This window comes from Cherax quadricarinatus, chromosome 42 (genome assembly GCF_038502225.1).
Source record: "Cherax quadricarinatus isolate ZL_2023a chromosome 42, ASM3850222v1, whole genome shotgun sequence".
Classification (NCBI taxonomy): domain Eukaryota; kingdom Metazoa; phylum Arthropoda; class Malacostraca; order Decapoda; family Parastacidae; genus Cherax; species Cherax quadricarinatus.
This window is the reverse complement of record NC_091333.1, coordinates 8,388,567-8,405,307: the sequence shown is the minus strand read 5'-3', so window position 1 is coordinate 8,405,307 and position 16,741 is coordinate 8,388,567. Positions and strand designations below refer to the sequence as shown.

The window sequence follows — 16,741 nt, the reverse complement described above, 5'->3', positions numbered from 1 at the left end:
TCCTTCAGAGTGCAGGCACTGTACTTCCCACCTCCACCCCTCCTTCAGAGTGCAGGCACTGTACTTCCCACCTCCACCCCTCCTTCAGAGTGCAGGCACTGTACTTCCCACCTCCACCCCTCCTTCAGAGTGCAGGCACTGTACTTCCCACCTCCACCTCTCCTTCAGAGTGCAGACACTGTACTTCCCACCTCCACCTCTCCTTCAGAGTGCAGGCACTGTACTTCCCACCTCCACCCCTCCTTCAGAGTGCAGGCACTGTACTTCCCACCTCCACCCCTCCTTCAGAGTGCGGCCACTGTACTTCCCACCTCCACCCCTCCTTCAGAGTGCGGCCACTGTACTTCCCACCTCCACCCCTCCTTCAGAGTGCAGGCACTGTACTTCCCACCTCCACCCCTCCTTCAGAGTGCAGGCACTGTACTTCCCACCTCCACCCCTCCTTCAGAGTGCAGGCACTGTACTTCCCACCTCCACCCCTCCTTCAGAGTGCAGGCACTGTACTTCCCACCTCCACCCCTCCTTCAGAGTGCGGCCACTGTACTTCCCACCTCCACCTCTCCTTCAGAGTGCAGACACTGTACTTCCCACCTCCATCTCTCCTTCAGAGTGCAGGCACTGTACTTCCCACCTCCACCCCTCCTTCAGAGTGCAGGCACTGTACTTCCCACCTCCACCCCTCCTTCAGAGTGCAGGCACTGTACTTCCCACCTCCACCCCTCCTTCAGAGTGCGGCCACTGTACTTCCCACCTCCACCTCTCCTTCAGAGTGCAGGCACTGTACTTCCCACCTCCACCCCTCCTTCAGAGTGCAGGCACTGTACTTCCCACCTCCACCCCTCCTTCAGAGTGCAGGCACTGTACTTCCCACCTCCACCTCTCCTTCAGAGTGCAGGCACTGTACTTCCCACCTCCACCCCTCCTTCAGAGTGCAGGCACTGTACTTCCCACCTCCACCCCTCCTTCAGAGTGCAGGCACTGTACTTCCCACCTCCACCCCTCCTTCAGAGTGCAGGCACTGTACTTCCCACCTCCACCCCTCCTTCAGAGTGCAGGCACTGTACTTCCCACCTCCACCCCTCCTTCAGAGTGCGGCCACTGTACTTCCCACCTCCACCCCTCCTTCAGAGTGCGGCCACTGTACTTCCCACCTCCACCCCTCCTTCAGAGTGCAGGCACTGTACTTCCCACCTCCACCCCTCCTTCAGAGTGCGGCCACTGTACTTCCCACCTCCACCCCTCCTTCAGAGTGCAGACACTGTACTTCCCACCTCCACCCCTCCTTCAGAGTGCAGACACTGTACTTCCCACCTCCATCTCTCCTTCAGAGTGCAGACACTGTACTTCCCACCTCCACCCCTCCTTCAGAGTGCAGACACTGTACTTCCCACCTCCACCCCTCCTTCAGAGTGCGGCCACTGTACTTCCCACCTCCACCCCTCCTTCAGAGTGCAGACACTGTACTTCCCACCTCCATCTCTCCTTCAGAGTGCAGACACTGTACTTCCCACCTCCACCCCTCCTTCAGAGTGCAGACACTGTACTTCCCACCTCCACCTCTCCTTCAGAGTGCAGACACTGTACTTCCCACCTCCACCTCTCCTTCAGAGTGCAGACACTGTACTTCCCACCTCCACCCCTCCTTCAGAGTGCAGGCACTGTACTTCCCACCTCCACCCCTCCTTCAGAGTGCAGGCACTGTACTTCCCACCTCCACCTCTCCTTCAGAGTGCAGACACTGTACTTCCCACCTCCACCTCTCCTTCAGAGTGCAGACACTGTACTTCCCACCTCCACCCCTCCTTCAGAGTGCAGACACTGTACTTCCCACCTCCACCCCTCCTTCAGAGTGCAGACACTGTACTTCCCACCTCCACCCCTCCTTCAGAGTGCAGACACTGTACTTCCCACCTCCACCTCTCCTTCAGAGTGCAGACACTGTACTTCCCACCTCCACCTCTCCTTCAGAGTGCAGACACTGTACTTCCCACCTCCACCCCTCCTTCAGAGTGCAGACACTGTACTTCCCACCTCCACCCCTCCTTCAGAGTGCAGACACTGTACTTCCCACCTCCACCTCTCCTTCAGAGTGCAGACACTGTACTTCCCACCTCCACCTCTCCTTCAGAGTGCAGACACTGTACTTCCCACCTCCACCTCTCCTTCAGAGTGCAGACACTGTACTTCCCACCTCCACCTCTCCTTCAGAGTGCAGACACTGTACTTCCCACCTCCATCTCTCCTTCAGAGTGCAGGCACTGTACTTCCCACCTCCACCTCTCCTTCAGAGTGCAGGTGCTGTACTTCCCACCTCCACCCCTCCTTCAGAGTGCAGACACTGTACTTCCCACCTCCACCTCTCCTTCAGAGTGCAGACACTGTACTTCCCACCTCCATCTCTCCTTCAGAGTGCAGGTGCTGTACTTCCCACCTCCATCTCTCCTTCAGAGTGCAGGCACTGTACTTCCCACCTCCACCTCTCCTTCAGAGTGCAGGCACTGTACTTCCCACCTCCATCTCTCCTTCAGAGTGCAGACACTGTACTTCCCACCTCCACCCCTCCTTCAGAGTGCAGACACTGTACTTCCCACCTCCATCTCTCCTTCAGAGTGCAGACACTGTACTTCCCACCTCCATCTCTCCTTCAGAGTGCAGACACTGTACTTCCCACCTCCACCTCTCCTTCAGAGTGCGGCCACTGTACTTCCCACCTCCATCTCTCCTTCAGAGTGCAGACACTGTACTTCCCACCTCCACCCCTCCTTCAGAGTGCAGACACTGTACTTCCCACCTCCACCCCTCCTTCAGAGTGCAGACACTGTACTTCCCACCTCCACCTCTCCTTCAGAGTGCAGACACTGTACTTCCCACCTCCACCTCTCCTTCAGAGTGCAGGCACTGTACTTCCCACCTCCACCCCTCCTTCAGAGTGCAGACACTGTACTTCCCACCTCCATCTCTCCTTCAGAGTGCAGACACTGTACTTCCCACCTCCATCTCTCCTTCAGAGTGCAGACACTGTACTTCCCACCTCCATCTCTCCTTCAGAGTGCAGACACTGTACTTCCCACCTCCATCTCTCCTTCAGAGTGCAGACACTGTACTTCCCACCTCCATCTCTCCTTCAGAGTGCAGACACTGTACTTCCCACCTCCACCTCTCCTTCAGAGTGCAGACACTGTACTTCCCACCTCCACCCCTCCTTCAGAGTGCAGGCACTGTACTTCCCACCTCCACCTCTCCTTCAGAGTGCAGGCACTGTACTTCCCACCTCCACCCCTCCTTCAGAGTGCAGGCACTGTACTTCCCACCTCCACCCCTCCTTCAGAGTGCGGCCACTGTACTTCCCACCTCCACCCCTCCTTCAGAGTGCAGGCACTGTACTTCCCACCTCCACCTCTCCTTCAGAGTGCAGGCACTGTACTTCCCACCTCCACCCCTCCTTCAGAGTGCGGGCACTGTACTTCCCACCTCCACCCCTCCTTCAGAGTGCAGACACTGTACTTCCCACCTCCACCCCTCCTTCAGAGTGCAGGCACTGTACTTCCCACCTCCACCCCTCCTTCAGAGTGCAGACACTGTACTTCCCACCTCCACCCCTCCTTCAGAGTGCAGGCACTGTACTTCCCACCTCCACCCCTCCTTCAGAGTGCAGGCACTGTACTTCCCACCTCCACCCCTCCTTCAGAGTGCAGGCACTGTACTTCCCACCTCCACCCCTCCTTCAGAGTGCAGGCACTGTACTTCCCACCTCCATCCCTCCTTCAGAGTGCAGGCACTGTACTTCCCACCTCCACCCCTCCTTCAGAGTGCAGGCACTGTACTTCCCACCTCCACCCCTCCTTCAGAGTGCAGGCACTGTACTTCCCACCTCCACCCCTCCTTCAGAGTGCAGGCACTGTACTTCCCACCTCCACCCCTCCTTCAGAGTGCAGGCACTGTACTTCCCACCTCCACCCCTCCTTCAGAGTGCAGGCACTGTACTTCCCACCTCCACCCCTCCTTCAGAGTGCGGCCACTGTACTTCCCACCTCCACCCCTCCTTCAGAGTGCGGGCACTGTACTTCCCACCTCCACCCCTCCTTCAGAGTGCAGGCACTGTACTTCCCACCTCCACCCCTCCTTCAGAGTGCAGGCACTGTACTTCCCACCTCCACCCCTCCTTCAGAGTGCAGGCACTGTACTTCCCACCTCCCATACTCAAATCCGGCTGACTGACTTCCCTGAACCCTTTCATAATTGTTACTTTATTCACACTCCGATAGCATGTCAATTGTCTCCACACTCCGCGCTAACACTCTCACAAACCTGCTAGATGAACAAGCCCCCCAGCACTCAAAACCCCCTTCACCCCCCACCGTTCATCCTTGTGTGAGATAACCCCTACAGCTCCTTACACCCCCACTTCCTCACCTTAAGTCTTACTCTTTGCCACATCCTCTATAAATGACTAAACCACCTCTGCAGTCTCAATTATACTTTTGGTGACCTTATGCCATCTTTTAAGATCGCCTTTCCGAATTCTCTGCATAAAAATTACATCAAATATTACTCTCAAACATAAATTCTCCACTACCTCCAGCTTCGCTCTCTCTAAAACGTTTAAAACTCATAAATTCACATCCATATAAAAGTGTTAGCACCACTATACTCTGGAACACTCTTTTTTCTCTCTCCATAGATAAGCTTCTTTCTGTCCACAAAAGTCCCAACACACCATCTACCTTCTTTCCCTTGTAAATTTTTATGATTCATTTCATCTTTCAATGACCTAGCTGCTGACATGTTCACTCCAAATTATCTAAGCACATTTTGTTCCTCTATACTCACTCTCTCAACTCTGATATCCAATTTTTCAATGCCTGTATTTTATTTTGTTTGTTACTCCCATCGCCATGCTCTTTCCTATGTTTATTTTGAATTTCTATTTGCATGCCCTTTTAAATTTCTCCACCAACCTTTGCAACTTCTGTTAAGAATCTCCCAAAAGAACTGTGCCATCAGCAAAGAGCAAATGTGACAACTTCCTCATTGTATCAGATGTGTTATCTTTTAATCTGCACAGCAACTTCACTTCTTTTACAACACCGTCTGTAACTAAGGTAAACACCCACGCTGACATCACATATCACTGTCTGAGGTCTACTTTTATTGGTAAACAATAAACTCAGCTTCACTATCCACGTGAAAGCTCCTTAATACATTTAGTAACCTACCACCTATTCCATAAATTTACAATATCTGTCACATTGAATAATAATAATAATAATAATAATAATAATAATAATAATAATAATTATTATTATTATTATTATTATTATTATTAATATTGATAATTTTTAATAATGATAATAATTATTATTATTGTTATTATTATTTGTTGGTAAGTGCTAAATCCAAATGGGTGAGGCAGCACCTGGGATATTGTACGTAATCAGATTGGATCCAAGTAAGCATAGACACCTCCAGTTCCATCAATCATGAGCCCTTCTCAAAAATCAGGGCACCTTTCCTTGAAGGTTTTTACCAATGATTCCATACAATAACTTCTAGTTTCATTATGTATGAAGCTAAAAACTCATATCAGTTTAGCGTTTTTTAATAATAATAATAATAATAATAATAATAATAATAATAATAATAATAATAATAATAATAGTAATTATTATTATTATTATTATTATTGTTGTTATTATTATTATTATTATTATTATTATTATTATTATTATTATTATTATTATTATTATTATTATTATTATTATTATTATTATTATTATTATTATTATTATTATTATTATTATTATTATTATTATAGTATTTAATAATAATATAATTACTACTAATAATGAAAAGAATAATAATAATAATATCAATAACAATAATAATTATAATACTAATAATATTTAATCTGAGGTCAGGAATGTACAACTCTTGAGATGAACAATTGATTATATTGTTCAGATGTTGATGAACACTGAGAGATAAATGTGAGAACGTGCATGAGAAACATACGTATGAGAACGCAAGAGTGTGAACGTACCCACGTAGGTTCTCTATGACAAGATGAGAACTTGCTCACGTGAATACAGTCGTACAAGAATGTAAGCAACGATTTAGAAATATACAGTCTAGTTGATCTCATGATCTTAGTAACTGTGATGACTACAAATATATAATATATATCACCGTTTAGAAGTCCCCAGTTCTAACCCGATATAACATACTGCTCTTACCTGTTCGTGAGAGAAAAAAAAAACATTATTTATATACGTTATCTTATTATATAGTGTTATCCGCAGTATTAAAATACCGATTAGTCGGGAAATTTCTTTACCAACCAGAATTAAATCTGGGATTTTTTTTTTAATTACTATCGTTATGTTCTCATTAATTTTCCAGCTATGGTACCTGATTACCATATATATCTAAAGGATACCTGAAGGATGTTTCCGAGAGTCAGTGCTCCCCCGGTCCTGTCCCAGACTAAGCCTCTTGATAGATCAAGGCCCTGATCAACCAGGCTGTTACTGCTGGCCATATGCAGTACAGTGTACGGATCAGCCCTGTTGGTCATGAACAAACTTGACGAGTTCATCAAATTCTCCCTAAAAGACAACTTGGGGGTTTATTAAGTAATTCTCCTTTTGTATGATGGGAGAATATTGAACAGTCTTGGGTCCCCTGCACTTACTAGGTTGACTCTCAGTGTCTTCAAGGTCCTCTTGATCCTCAATTGGGGTACTTTGAATAGTCTGCTGAGGCTCTTGCTTCGTAGGGAGTGATTTCTATGTGCAGATTTGGGACCAGTTCCTCTAGGATTTTCCACGTGTAAAATTATGATATATATTTTTTTCACCTGTGTTCCAAGGAATAAACGTTTCCAATAATTTAGGTCCTAAACTGAGCCTACACGTGCACTGAAGGTTCACTGTACGTTCTCTAGATCTGCAATTTCGCCTGTCATAACTCTGTTTACTATTACTCCTGTTCTGTTTGTTAGGAAGTTTAATATCCATCTGTCCACATTTCCACTAATTAATTTTCCACGCATTTTGTGCGCTATTGCGCCAGGATCGCACTTGTCGAAGGCTTTTGCAAACTCTGTGTATACTACAGCTGCATTCTGTTTATCTGTCACTGCACCTAAGACCATATCGTAGTGGTCCAGGAGTTGCGAGAGGCAGGAGCGACCTGCGAGAGGCAGGAGCGACCTGCGAGAGGCAGGAGCGACCTGCGAGAGGCAGGAGCGAACGCTCTCAACCATGGTCCTCCTTGTTGTGATCCATATGGCTAGTAATGCTGCTTTTTAAAGTTATTTTGGAAGTTTTTATGATGTGGGACGTTAGCGCTATCAGTCTATAATTCTCTGCTATTGCTACCCGAGTGGAGTGGGGCTTTATCCACTGTTTTTAGTGGCTGTGATACACATACATACATACATACATACATACATATATATATATATATATATATATATATATATATATATATATATATAAACACATTCGCCGTTTCCCACCAAGGCAGGGTGGCCCTAGAAAGAAAAACTTTCACCATCGTTCACTCCAACACTGTCTTGCCAGAGGCACGTTTACACTACAGTTATAAAACTGCAACATTAACACCCCTCCCTCAGAGTGCAGACACTGTACTTCCCATCTCCAGGACTCAAGTCCGGCCTGCCGGTTTCCCTGAATCTCTCCATAAATGTTACCTTGCTCACACTCCAACAGCACGTCAAGTCCTAAAACCTATTTATCTCCATTAGCTCCTATTTAACACTTTCACGCGTGCGTGCTGGAAGTCCAAGCCCCTCGCACACAAAACCTCCTTTACCCCCTCCCTCCAACCTTTCCTAGGCCGACCTCTACCTCGCCTTCCCTCCTCTACAGATTAATACACTCTCGTCATTCTAGTTTGTTCCATCCTTTGTACATATCCGAACCACCTCAACAATCCCTCCTCAGCCCTCTGGATAATAGTTTTGGTAATCTCGTACCTCCTTCTAATTTCCAAACTACGAATTCTCTGCATTATATTCACACCACACATTGCCCCCAGACACGACACGACATCTCCACTGCCTCCAGCCTTCTCCTTGTTGCAACATTTACAACCCATGCTTCACACCCATATAAGAGCGTTGGTATAAGTATCCTCTCATACATTCCCCTCTTTACTTCAATGGACAAAGTTCTTTGTCTCCACAGACTCCTTGTTGCTATCATTAATGTATATATATATATATATATATATATATATATATATATATATATATATATATATATATATATATATATATATATATATATATATATATATATATATCAATAACAACACTGCACTAGCCAAGGACTTGAACCAATGCTGCTTTGGCCAGTGGATATAGGCGTCATGTGTTTTCGCCCACCATGAGGCAGGCCAAAGCAGCATGGGTTCGAGTCCTTGGCTAGTGCAGTGTTGTGATTGATATATATATATATATATATATATATATATATATATATATATATATATATATATATATATATATATATATATATATATATATATATATATATATATATATATATATATATATATTCTGCCGAATAGGCAGAATTTACGATCTTGGCTTAAATAGCAACGCTCATCTTGCCATATAGGACAAGTGAAAATTTGTGTATGCAATAACTTCTCCAAAATCATTCTGAACCTAACGAAAAAAAATATATTTGATTATGTTTGTTTAGTACTAAATTATTGTAAACGTATTTAAAATATATTTAGTTGGGTTAGACTAAAATAAATTGCTCTTGTTATAATAAGGTTAGGTAAGTTTTCTAAGATTCTTTTGGTGCAAAATTAAAAATTTTTACATTAACATTAATGAAAAAATATATCTTTAAACGTATAAGAGAAAATTTCAGAAAGGACTTAATTTTAAATGAGTTCTTGCTAATTGACCAGTTTTACATATTCAGCAGGACATATATAAATATGCATATATATATTTATATATATATATATATATATATATATATATATATATATATATATATATATATATATATATATATATATATATATATATATATATATATATATATATATATATATATATATGTAATGATAACAACAACGAAAAATCATAACAATTAGAATTAATTTCATTAGTTAAAAATATTAATCACAACAAAATGAACAAAAATATAATAATAATAATAAAGTAATAATAATAATAATAATAATAATAATAATAATAATAATAATAATAATAATAATAATAATAATAATAATAATAATAATAATAATAATAAATTATTATTATTATTATTATTATTATTATTATTATTATTATTATTATTATTATTATTATTATTATTATTATTATTATTATTACTATTGTTGTTGTTGTTTTTGTTGTGTGCTTTCATTATCTCAATATGTGGAGGCGCTAAACCTGTATGGGTCATACAGCGCCAGGAAAATGAGAGGTAATCAGGGGAAAGGTGGTTCTCATTCCTTGCATCAAGAGCACTTCACTGGCATCAAGGTGCCCGTCCACCCTTTTGAGGGTCCCTTACTGCAGGAGCTGAGACGAGTGGTCTTTGACCAGTGTTCTTATGGTGGTCCTAGCGACGGAAAGTCCTAAATGTGGTCCCTAAGATGGGCCTGAAGAAGTCAGGTCTTACCTGTGGTCCCTAAGATGGTCCTGAAGGTGTCAGGTCTTACCTGTGGTCTCTAGGATGGTCCAAGGCGGCAGGTCTTACTTGTGGTCTCTAAGTTGGTCCTGAAGGAGTCAGGTCTTACCTCTGGTCTCTAAGATGGTACTGAAGGCGTCAGGTCTTAGATGTGGTCCCTAAGATGGTCCTGAAAGCGTCAGGTCTTACCTGTGGTCCCTAAGGTGGTCTTGGCGACGGAAGGCCTTGCCGCATATGTCACAGGTGTACGGACGCTCGTCCGTGTGCGTTCTCTCGTGGATCAACAAGTTGTAACTCTTCGTGAACTGCCTGTTGCAGTATTTGCAAATAAATTGCTTCTTGGGCCTGGGCGTCCTGCCCCTGCCCAGTGCCCTGCGATACCCCAGCGCTGGCTGCTGCTGCTGCTGCTGTTGCTGCTGCTGTTGCTGCTGTTGCTGCTGCTGCTGCGCCAGCATGGTATGGTAGAGAGGGCTCAGCAACAGCGGGTACGTGTCCGTAAGCAGCGGTAGAGACCTAACGGAGGACATTAACGGGGATACCTGCGCTAAGGTGGTGGCCGGTGACGCCGGCAGCGGGGGACTTGCGCTCGCGGCGCGCTTCTCCTGTCCCGATACGCTCTCCGCGAGCCGCGAGAAGTCGAATTTTTTCCCATGGGATGCCGCGTGTCGCTGCGTGAGACGGGAGATGCCGGTCAGTGCCAAGTATGACTCGAAAGCAGCCAGGTTGAGTGCCGCCAGGTCAGGCATCGCGGCCCGTCCAATGGATGGGAAGACAGCTGTGAAAGCTGACGACCGCGGCACCATGGACAGCGCTGACCCCGCCAGGGAGGAGACGGGAAGCGTGGGCGGCGGCGGGCGTGAGGGCGGCGGGGGCCCCGGACGGGGGTCACTCATGGCGGCGGATGTGGGCGGTGGCGGCGGGGGCGGCGGGGACACAAGGGGCCGTGGGTCTAGCGTCATGACGGGTGCGTTCACCGCAGCGGCCGGATCATAACTGTGGCGGCGGGGTGGACCGGTCCGCCTGGACCACCACCGCCACCACCGTCGCCCCATTGGCGGAGCTGGTGGGCGGCCACGCCCATATCCCTGCGGTAGCCGCCCGGACCAGCGCACGGCTGCCGACCTCACAGCCGCCCGCCGCCCACCCATCCTCCCTCTCTACGCCTCAATTATCCAACTAACATCAATATGATGCCCACTCTGACTGATATGTGCCCACTCTGATATATTTCCCACTTTAAATTATATATTTCACACTCTAATATATTTCCCACTGCTATTTTTCACACTGAAATATTTCCCACTGATATATTCCCCACTATAATATATTTCCCACTCTGAAATATTTTCCACTCTGAAATATTTCACATTCTGAATTGTATATTTCACACTGAATAATACTCGGATAGGAAACCTTAGACAACGTTTCGGTCCGTCCTGGACCCAGCAGGGGCTTGACCCTGGTCCAGGATAGAGCGAAACGTCTCCCAAGGTTCAGTTTAACAGCTTATCCACCCACCACTCTTTTCGGTCCCATAAATTAAAACATCCAAACTCCCTTCGAGCACAGGTGTGGAGGAGGCCCACACCTGTCCCACACCCGCATTGTTTGGTTATATCACAGGTGTGTTTCCTCTCCAGCAACCGTGCCACATCCCTCCGTCAGGAGGCCAGGTACGTGCACCCGTCGAGTCGACACCAAAACACCTGTATTGGTCACCCAACACATGTGGTTTAGTAATTAAAACCTCTGTTCTAACACCGAAGCATAGTTTTTTATATACGTAAACTGTTGGGTAAAAGGACACAAGTGCAACTAATGGGATATATATATATATATATATATATATATATATATATATATATATATATATATTTATATATATATATATATATATGATATATATATATATATATATATATATATATATATATATATATATATATATATATATATATATATATATATATATATATATATATATATATATATATATATATATATATATATATATATATACTTATGAAGGTACAGAAGTGTAGTATATATGTCTTATTTATTAAATTATCAGCAGTATATACTATCAGTCAAATTGGTTGTTATCTGACATATCAGCATTATGGTATTTCGCTACAAGGAAAGACTTTTTTTAGTTTCTTTGCTGAACAATTTTCCAAAATCTTTGCTAATCAGTTTAGCATAATCACGTTACCTTCGTGACGTTTGCCACCAAGGTAACGTGAGTCAAAAAAAAAAGAAATATTTTCTATAATTCAGTCAATAGCTATCTTGATGAATAAGGCGCATGCGCAGCATTTTTGTAACTTTATTGCCGAAATGTTTCGGCTTTCTTAGTAGCCCTTTTCAGTCGAATATAGGTAAATATTACACTGGAGAGAGTAATATGCCCTCCAGTCTCTTAGTCTTAAGCAGGGGCATGCGGGGACACCTAATATACTGGAGCTGAGGTTAGGTGTAGCAGCTGGAGTTTGCATCACAGATGGGCATGGCCCACTAGTGGAAGTAGATTATGCTAAACTGTTTAGCATAGAAATTGAAAAAGACTTCCCGTGTACCGAGATACCATGGTGCTGATGTATCACATAACAATCCGTTTGACTAACAGTATACCCTGCTGATAATTTAATAAATAAGACACACGTACGGCACTTCAATATCTTTATATGTATACCCAGAGTGGTACACATGCGTCTTGTTGATCACCTTGTCGGTATTGTATACCATAAACACTATGATGTATAAACTATCTTGCTGGACGCTATGAGATTGAAATATATTTCATGGGCAGTGAGTTTAAACAGGCTGCCACCTACACACAATGAACCATCGAAAATAACTTAATAGAACTGAACCAAGGAAGTCTGAGATTCTTCCTGTCACAAACCCCACCCGTGGTATGGTTTGTTTGCAATCGTGTCATTACGTCTTCTTTCTATCACCACTGGGTATCTCACTTAACACTTAACCACTTAGAAATCAATCATGGGTTTAAGTAGACAATCTCTCTACTCCTATACTTACCGTATAAATATAGAATTACACCCTGACAATTATCTTATTCATGGATACAACCCAAGTAGAGCAATATTAATAGTAAAAGAGATTGAGTGTATAAAGAGTGAACTTTCACTCACATAATAGCCCAGCCTTCACTAACAGCTCGCACCTCCAGCTCCACAGGAAGGTTCCACAAGGTACTGTTAAAACAACCCAACATCCAAGCATAGCTGCTATCCTAACAAGTGTCCTCTTAGCTACTTTTCCTGAGTTTATAAAGACTTCAACACAACCCATAGCTTCCAGGTGATGTATCTCGTTCTCACAGGAATCAGACCATGTACTCGCTCAAGGAGACGAGGATGCCACTTCACAACTGTGACGAAAGGATTAGCCTTTCTGGGACACTTTCCTCATAAACGAGATAATAGAGACAGTCTCCGGATCTCAAGACCGAGCATCCATTACAAGTCAGATGACCCTTCGAAGAACAACATCCACAGTCCTCTTCTCGAGTGCAGGACTTAGGTCCGGCTGGCTGATTTTTCTGAATTCCTGCATCAGTGTTATTTTGCTCGCAACAACACGTCAGATCCTTAAAACCATTTGTCTTCACACCGATCTAACACGCTCATGCTATATGTTCACGCCCTAACATTTTAAAAATTCCCTCACGCCCTCCCTCCAACTCTTCTTGAAGGGACAGAGGAGCGCTGTAAACAAGAGAGTACAAGTGCTCTGAAGAGTACCATCCCTGGCGTGAACTTTTATTACGCTCAGAGAAAGGTTCTCATGAACCACATCTAGTATTAGTTATACGACCTTAGTCGTGCTCTATTAAAGTTAGGCCGCCTGACATTAAGACATACAAGCTCAGATTTTTTTTTTCAAGATCTTATAGCGTCTAAAGCAAAGGAAAAACTCCTACTACAAATCCTCTAAGAGATGGACAAGAAGGCATTAAGTTAGGACGCCTTTATTTAAGAACACTTGAGTGTTCTCGCCTTGATCACTGCAGATGCAGTACACATATTTGATGTAATGGAGGTTCAAGGAGCAATGTATGTTCAATGTAAGTGTAATAAGTGAAGGTATTCGTGTTCATCTCCCTGCACACACACACACACACACACACACACACACAAAGTGCAAAGGTTTGCAACAAGACTAGTCCCGGAGCTAAGGGGACATGTTCTACGAGGAGAGGTTAAGGAAAATCGACCTGACGACACTGGAGGACAGGAGAGATAGGGGGGATATAACAACGACATATAAAATACTGAGAGGAATCGACAAGGTGGACAGAGACAGAATGTTCCAGAGATGGGACACAGCAACAAGGGGTCACAATTGGAAGTTGAAGATTCAGATGAATCACAAGGATGTTCAGATGTATTTCTTCAGTCACAGAGTTGTCAGGAAAATTAATAGTCTGGGAACTGATGTAGTGAAGGCAGGATCCATGTATAGCTTTAAGAAGAATTATAAAGCTCATGGAGCATGCAGAGTGACCCAATGGCTACAAGTGAAGACGCGGGACCAGGAGCTGTGACTCGACCCCTGCAACCACAACTAGGTGAGTACAAACACAAACACATACACACACAATATATATATATATATATATATATATATATATATATATATATATATATATATATATATATATATATATATATAAATATATACTCAAAATATTTATTGTTCATAGTGCAGCACTTTGATATTTCAATTCACCAAATCTAAAAACGAAATTCATATCAGACTTTATTTCCAGTGTCTTCAACTGTAACTTTTATGCTTCAGTATCGTCCACTAAACATGATACGAAGCCGAACCTAGGTGTTATAACAGGTGCTTAACTGGGCATAGGTGCTGTAACAGGTGCTCAACTGGGCATAGGTGCTATAACAGGTGCTCAACTGGGCATAGGTGCTATAACAGGTGCTCAACTGGGCATAGGTGCTATAACAGGTGCTCAACTGGGCATAGGTGCTGTAACAGGTGCTTAACTGGGCATAGGTGCTATAACAGGTGCTCAACTGGCCATAGGTGTTATAACAGGTGCTCAACTGGGCATAAGTGCTATAACAGGTGCTCAACTGGGCATAGGTGCTATAACAGGTGCTCAACTGGGCATAGGTGCTATAACAGGTGCTCAACTGGGCATAGGTGTTATAACAGGTGCTCAACTGGGCATAGGTGCTATAACAGGTGCTCAACTGGGCATAGGTGCTATAACAGGTGCTCAACTGGGCATAGGTGCTATAACAGGTGCTCAACTGGGCATAGGTGCTATAACAGGTGCTCAACTGGGCATAGGTGCTATAACAGGTGCTCAACTGGGCATAGGTGCTATAACAGGTGCTCAACTGGGCATAGGTGCTATAACAGGTGCTCAACTGGGCATAGGTGCTATAACAGGTGCTCAACTGGGCATAGGTGCTATAACAGGTGCTCAACTGGGCATAGGTGCTATAACAGGTGCTCAACTGGGCATAGGTGTTACAACAGGTGCTCAACTGGGCATAGGTGCTATAACAGGTACTCAACTGGGCATAGGTGCTATAATAGGTGCTCAACTGGGCATAGGTGCTATAACAGGTGCTCAACTGGGCATAGGTGCTACAACAGGTGCTCAACTGGGCATAGGTGCTATAACAGGTGCTCAACTGGGCATAGGTGCTATAACAGGTGCTCAACTGGGCATAGGTGCTATAATAGGTGCTCAACTGGGCATAGGTGCTATAACAGGTGCTCAACTGGGCATAGGTGCTATAACAGGTGCTCAACTGGGCATAGGTGCTATAACAGGTACTCAACTGGGCATAGGTGCTATAATAGGTGCTCAACTGGGCATAGGTGCTATAACAGGTGCTCAACTGGGCATAGGTGCTATAACAGGTGCTCAACTGGGCATAGGTGCTATAACAGGTGCTCAACTGGGCATAGGTGCTATAACAGGTGCTCAACTGGGCATAGGTGCTATAACAGGTGCTCAACTGGGCATAGGTGCTATAACAGGTGCTCAACTGGGCATAGGTGCTATAACAGGTGCTCAACTGGGCATAGGTGCTATAATAGGTGCTCAACTGGGCATAGGTGCTATAACAGGTGCTCAACTGGGCATAGGTGCTATAACAGGAGCTCAACTGGGCATAGGTGCTATAACAGGTACTCAACTGGGCATAGGTGCTATAATAGGTGCTCAACTGGGCATAGGTGCTATAACAGGTGCTCAACTGGGCATAGGTGCTATAACAGGTGCTCAACTGGGCATAGGTGCTATAACAGGTGCTCAACTGGGCATAGGTGCTATAACAGGTGCTCAACTGGGCATAGGTGCTATAACAGGTGCTCAACTGGGCATAGGTGTTATAACAGGTGCTCAACTGGGCATAGGTGTTATAACAGGTTCTCAACTGGGCAGAGGTGTTATAACAGGTGCTCAACTGGGCATAGGTGCTATAACAGGTGCTCAACTGGGCATAGGTGTTATAACAGGTGCTCAACTGGGCATAGGTGTTATAACAGGTGCTCAATTGGGCATAGGTGCTATAACAGGTGCTCAACTGGGCATAGGTGCTATAACAGGTGCTCAACTGCGCATAGGTGCTATAACAGGTGCTCAACTGGGCATAGGTGCTATAACAGGTGCTCAACTGGGCATAGGTGCTATAATAGGTGCTCAACTGGGCATAGGTGCTATAACAGGTGCTCAACTGGGCATAGGTGCTATAACAGGAGCTCAACTGGGCATAGGTGCTATAACAGGTACTCAACTGGGCATAGGTGCTATAACAGGTGCTCAACTGGGCATAGGTGCTATAACAGGTGCTCAACTGGGCATAGGTGCTATAACAGGTGCTCAACTGGGCATAGGTGCTATAACAGGTGCTCAACTGGGCATAGGTGCTATAACAGGTGCTCAACTGGGCATAGGTGCTATAACAGGTGCTCAACTGGGCATAGGTGTTATAACAGGTGCTCAACTGGGCATAGGTGTTATAACAGGTTCTCAACTGGGCAGAGGTGTTATA

The 16,741-nt window shown here is 44.7% G+C and overlaps 1 protein-coding gene across 1 annotated transcript in view; it reads right to left on the bottom strand.

Annotated features, from left to right (window-relative positions):
- LOC128695703 (uncharacterized) overlaps positions 1 to 10,651 on the bottom strand; it is a 31,639-nt gene extending 20,988 nt beyond the window's left edge. The window contains exon 1 of the mRNA XM_070093249.1: positions 9,873 to 10,651. Coding sequence (XP_069949350.1) covers positions 9,873 to 10,642 — 770 coding nt within the window. The 5' untranslated portion in view covers positions 10,643 to 10,651. The remainder of the gene's footprint in view (positions 1 to 9,872) is intronic.
- Between the last annotated feature and the right edge of the window lie 6,090 nt (positions 10,652 to 16,741).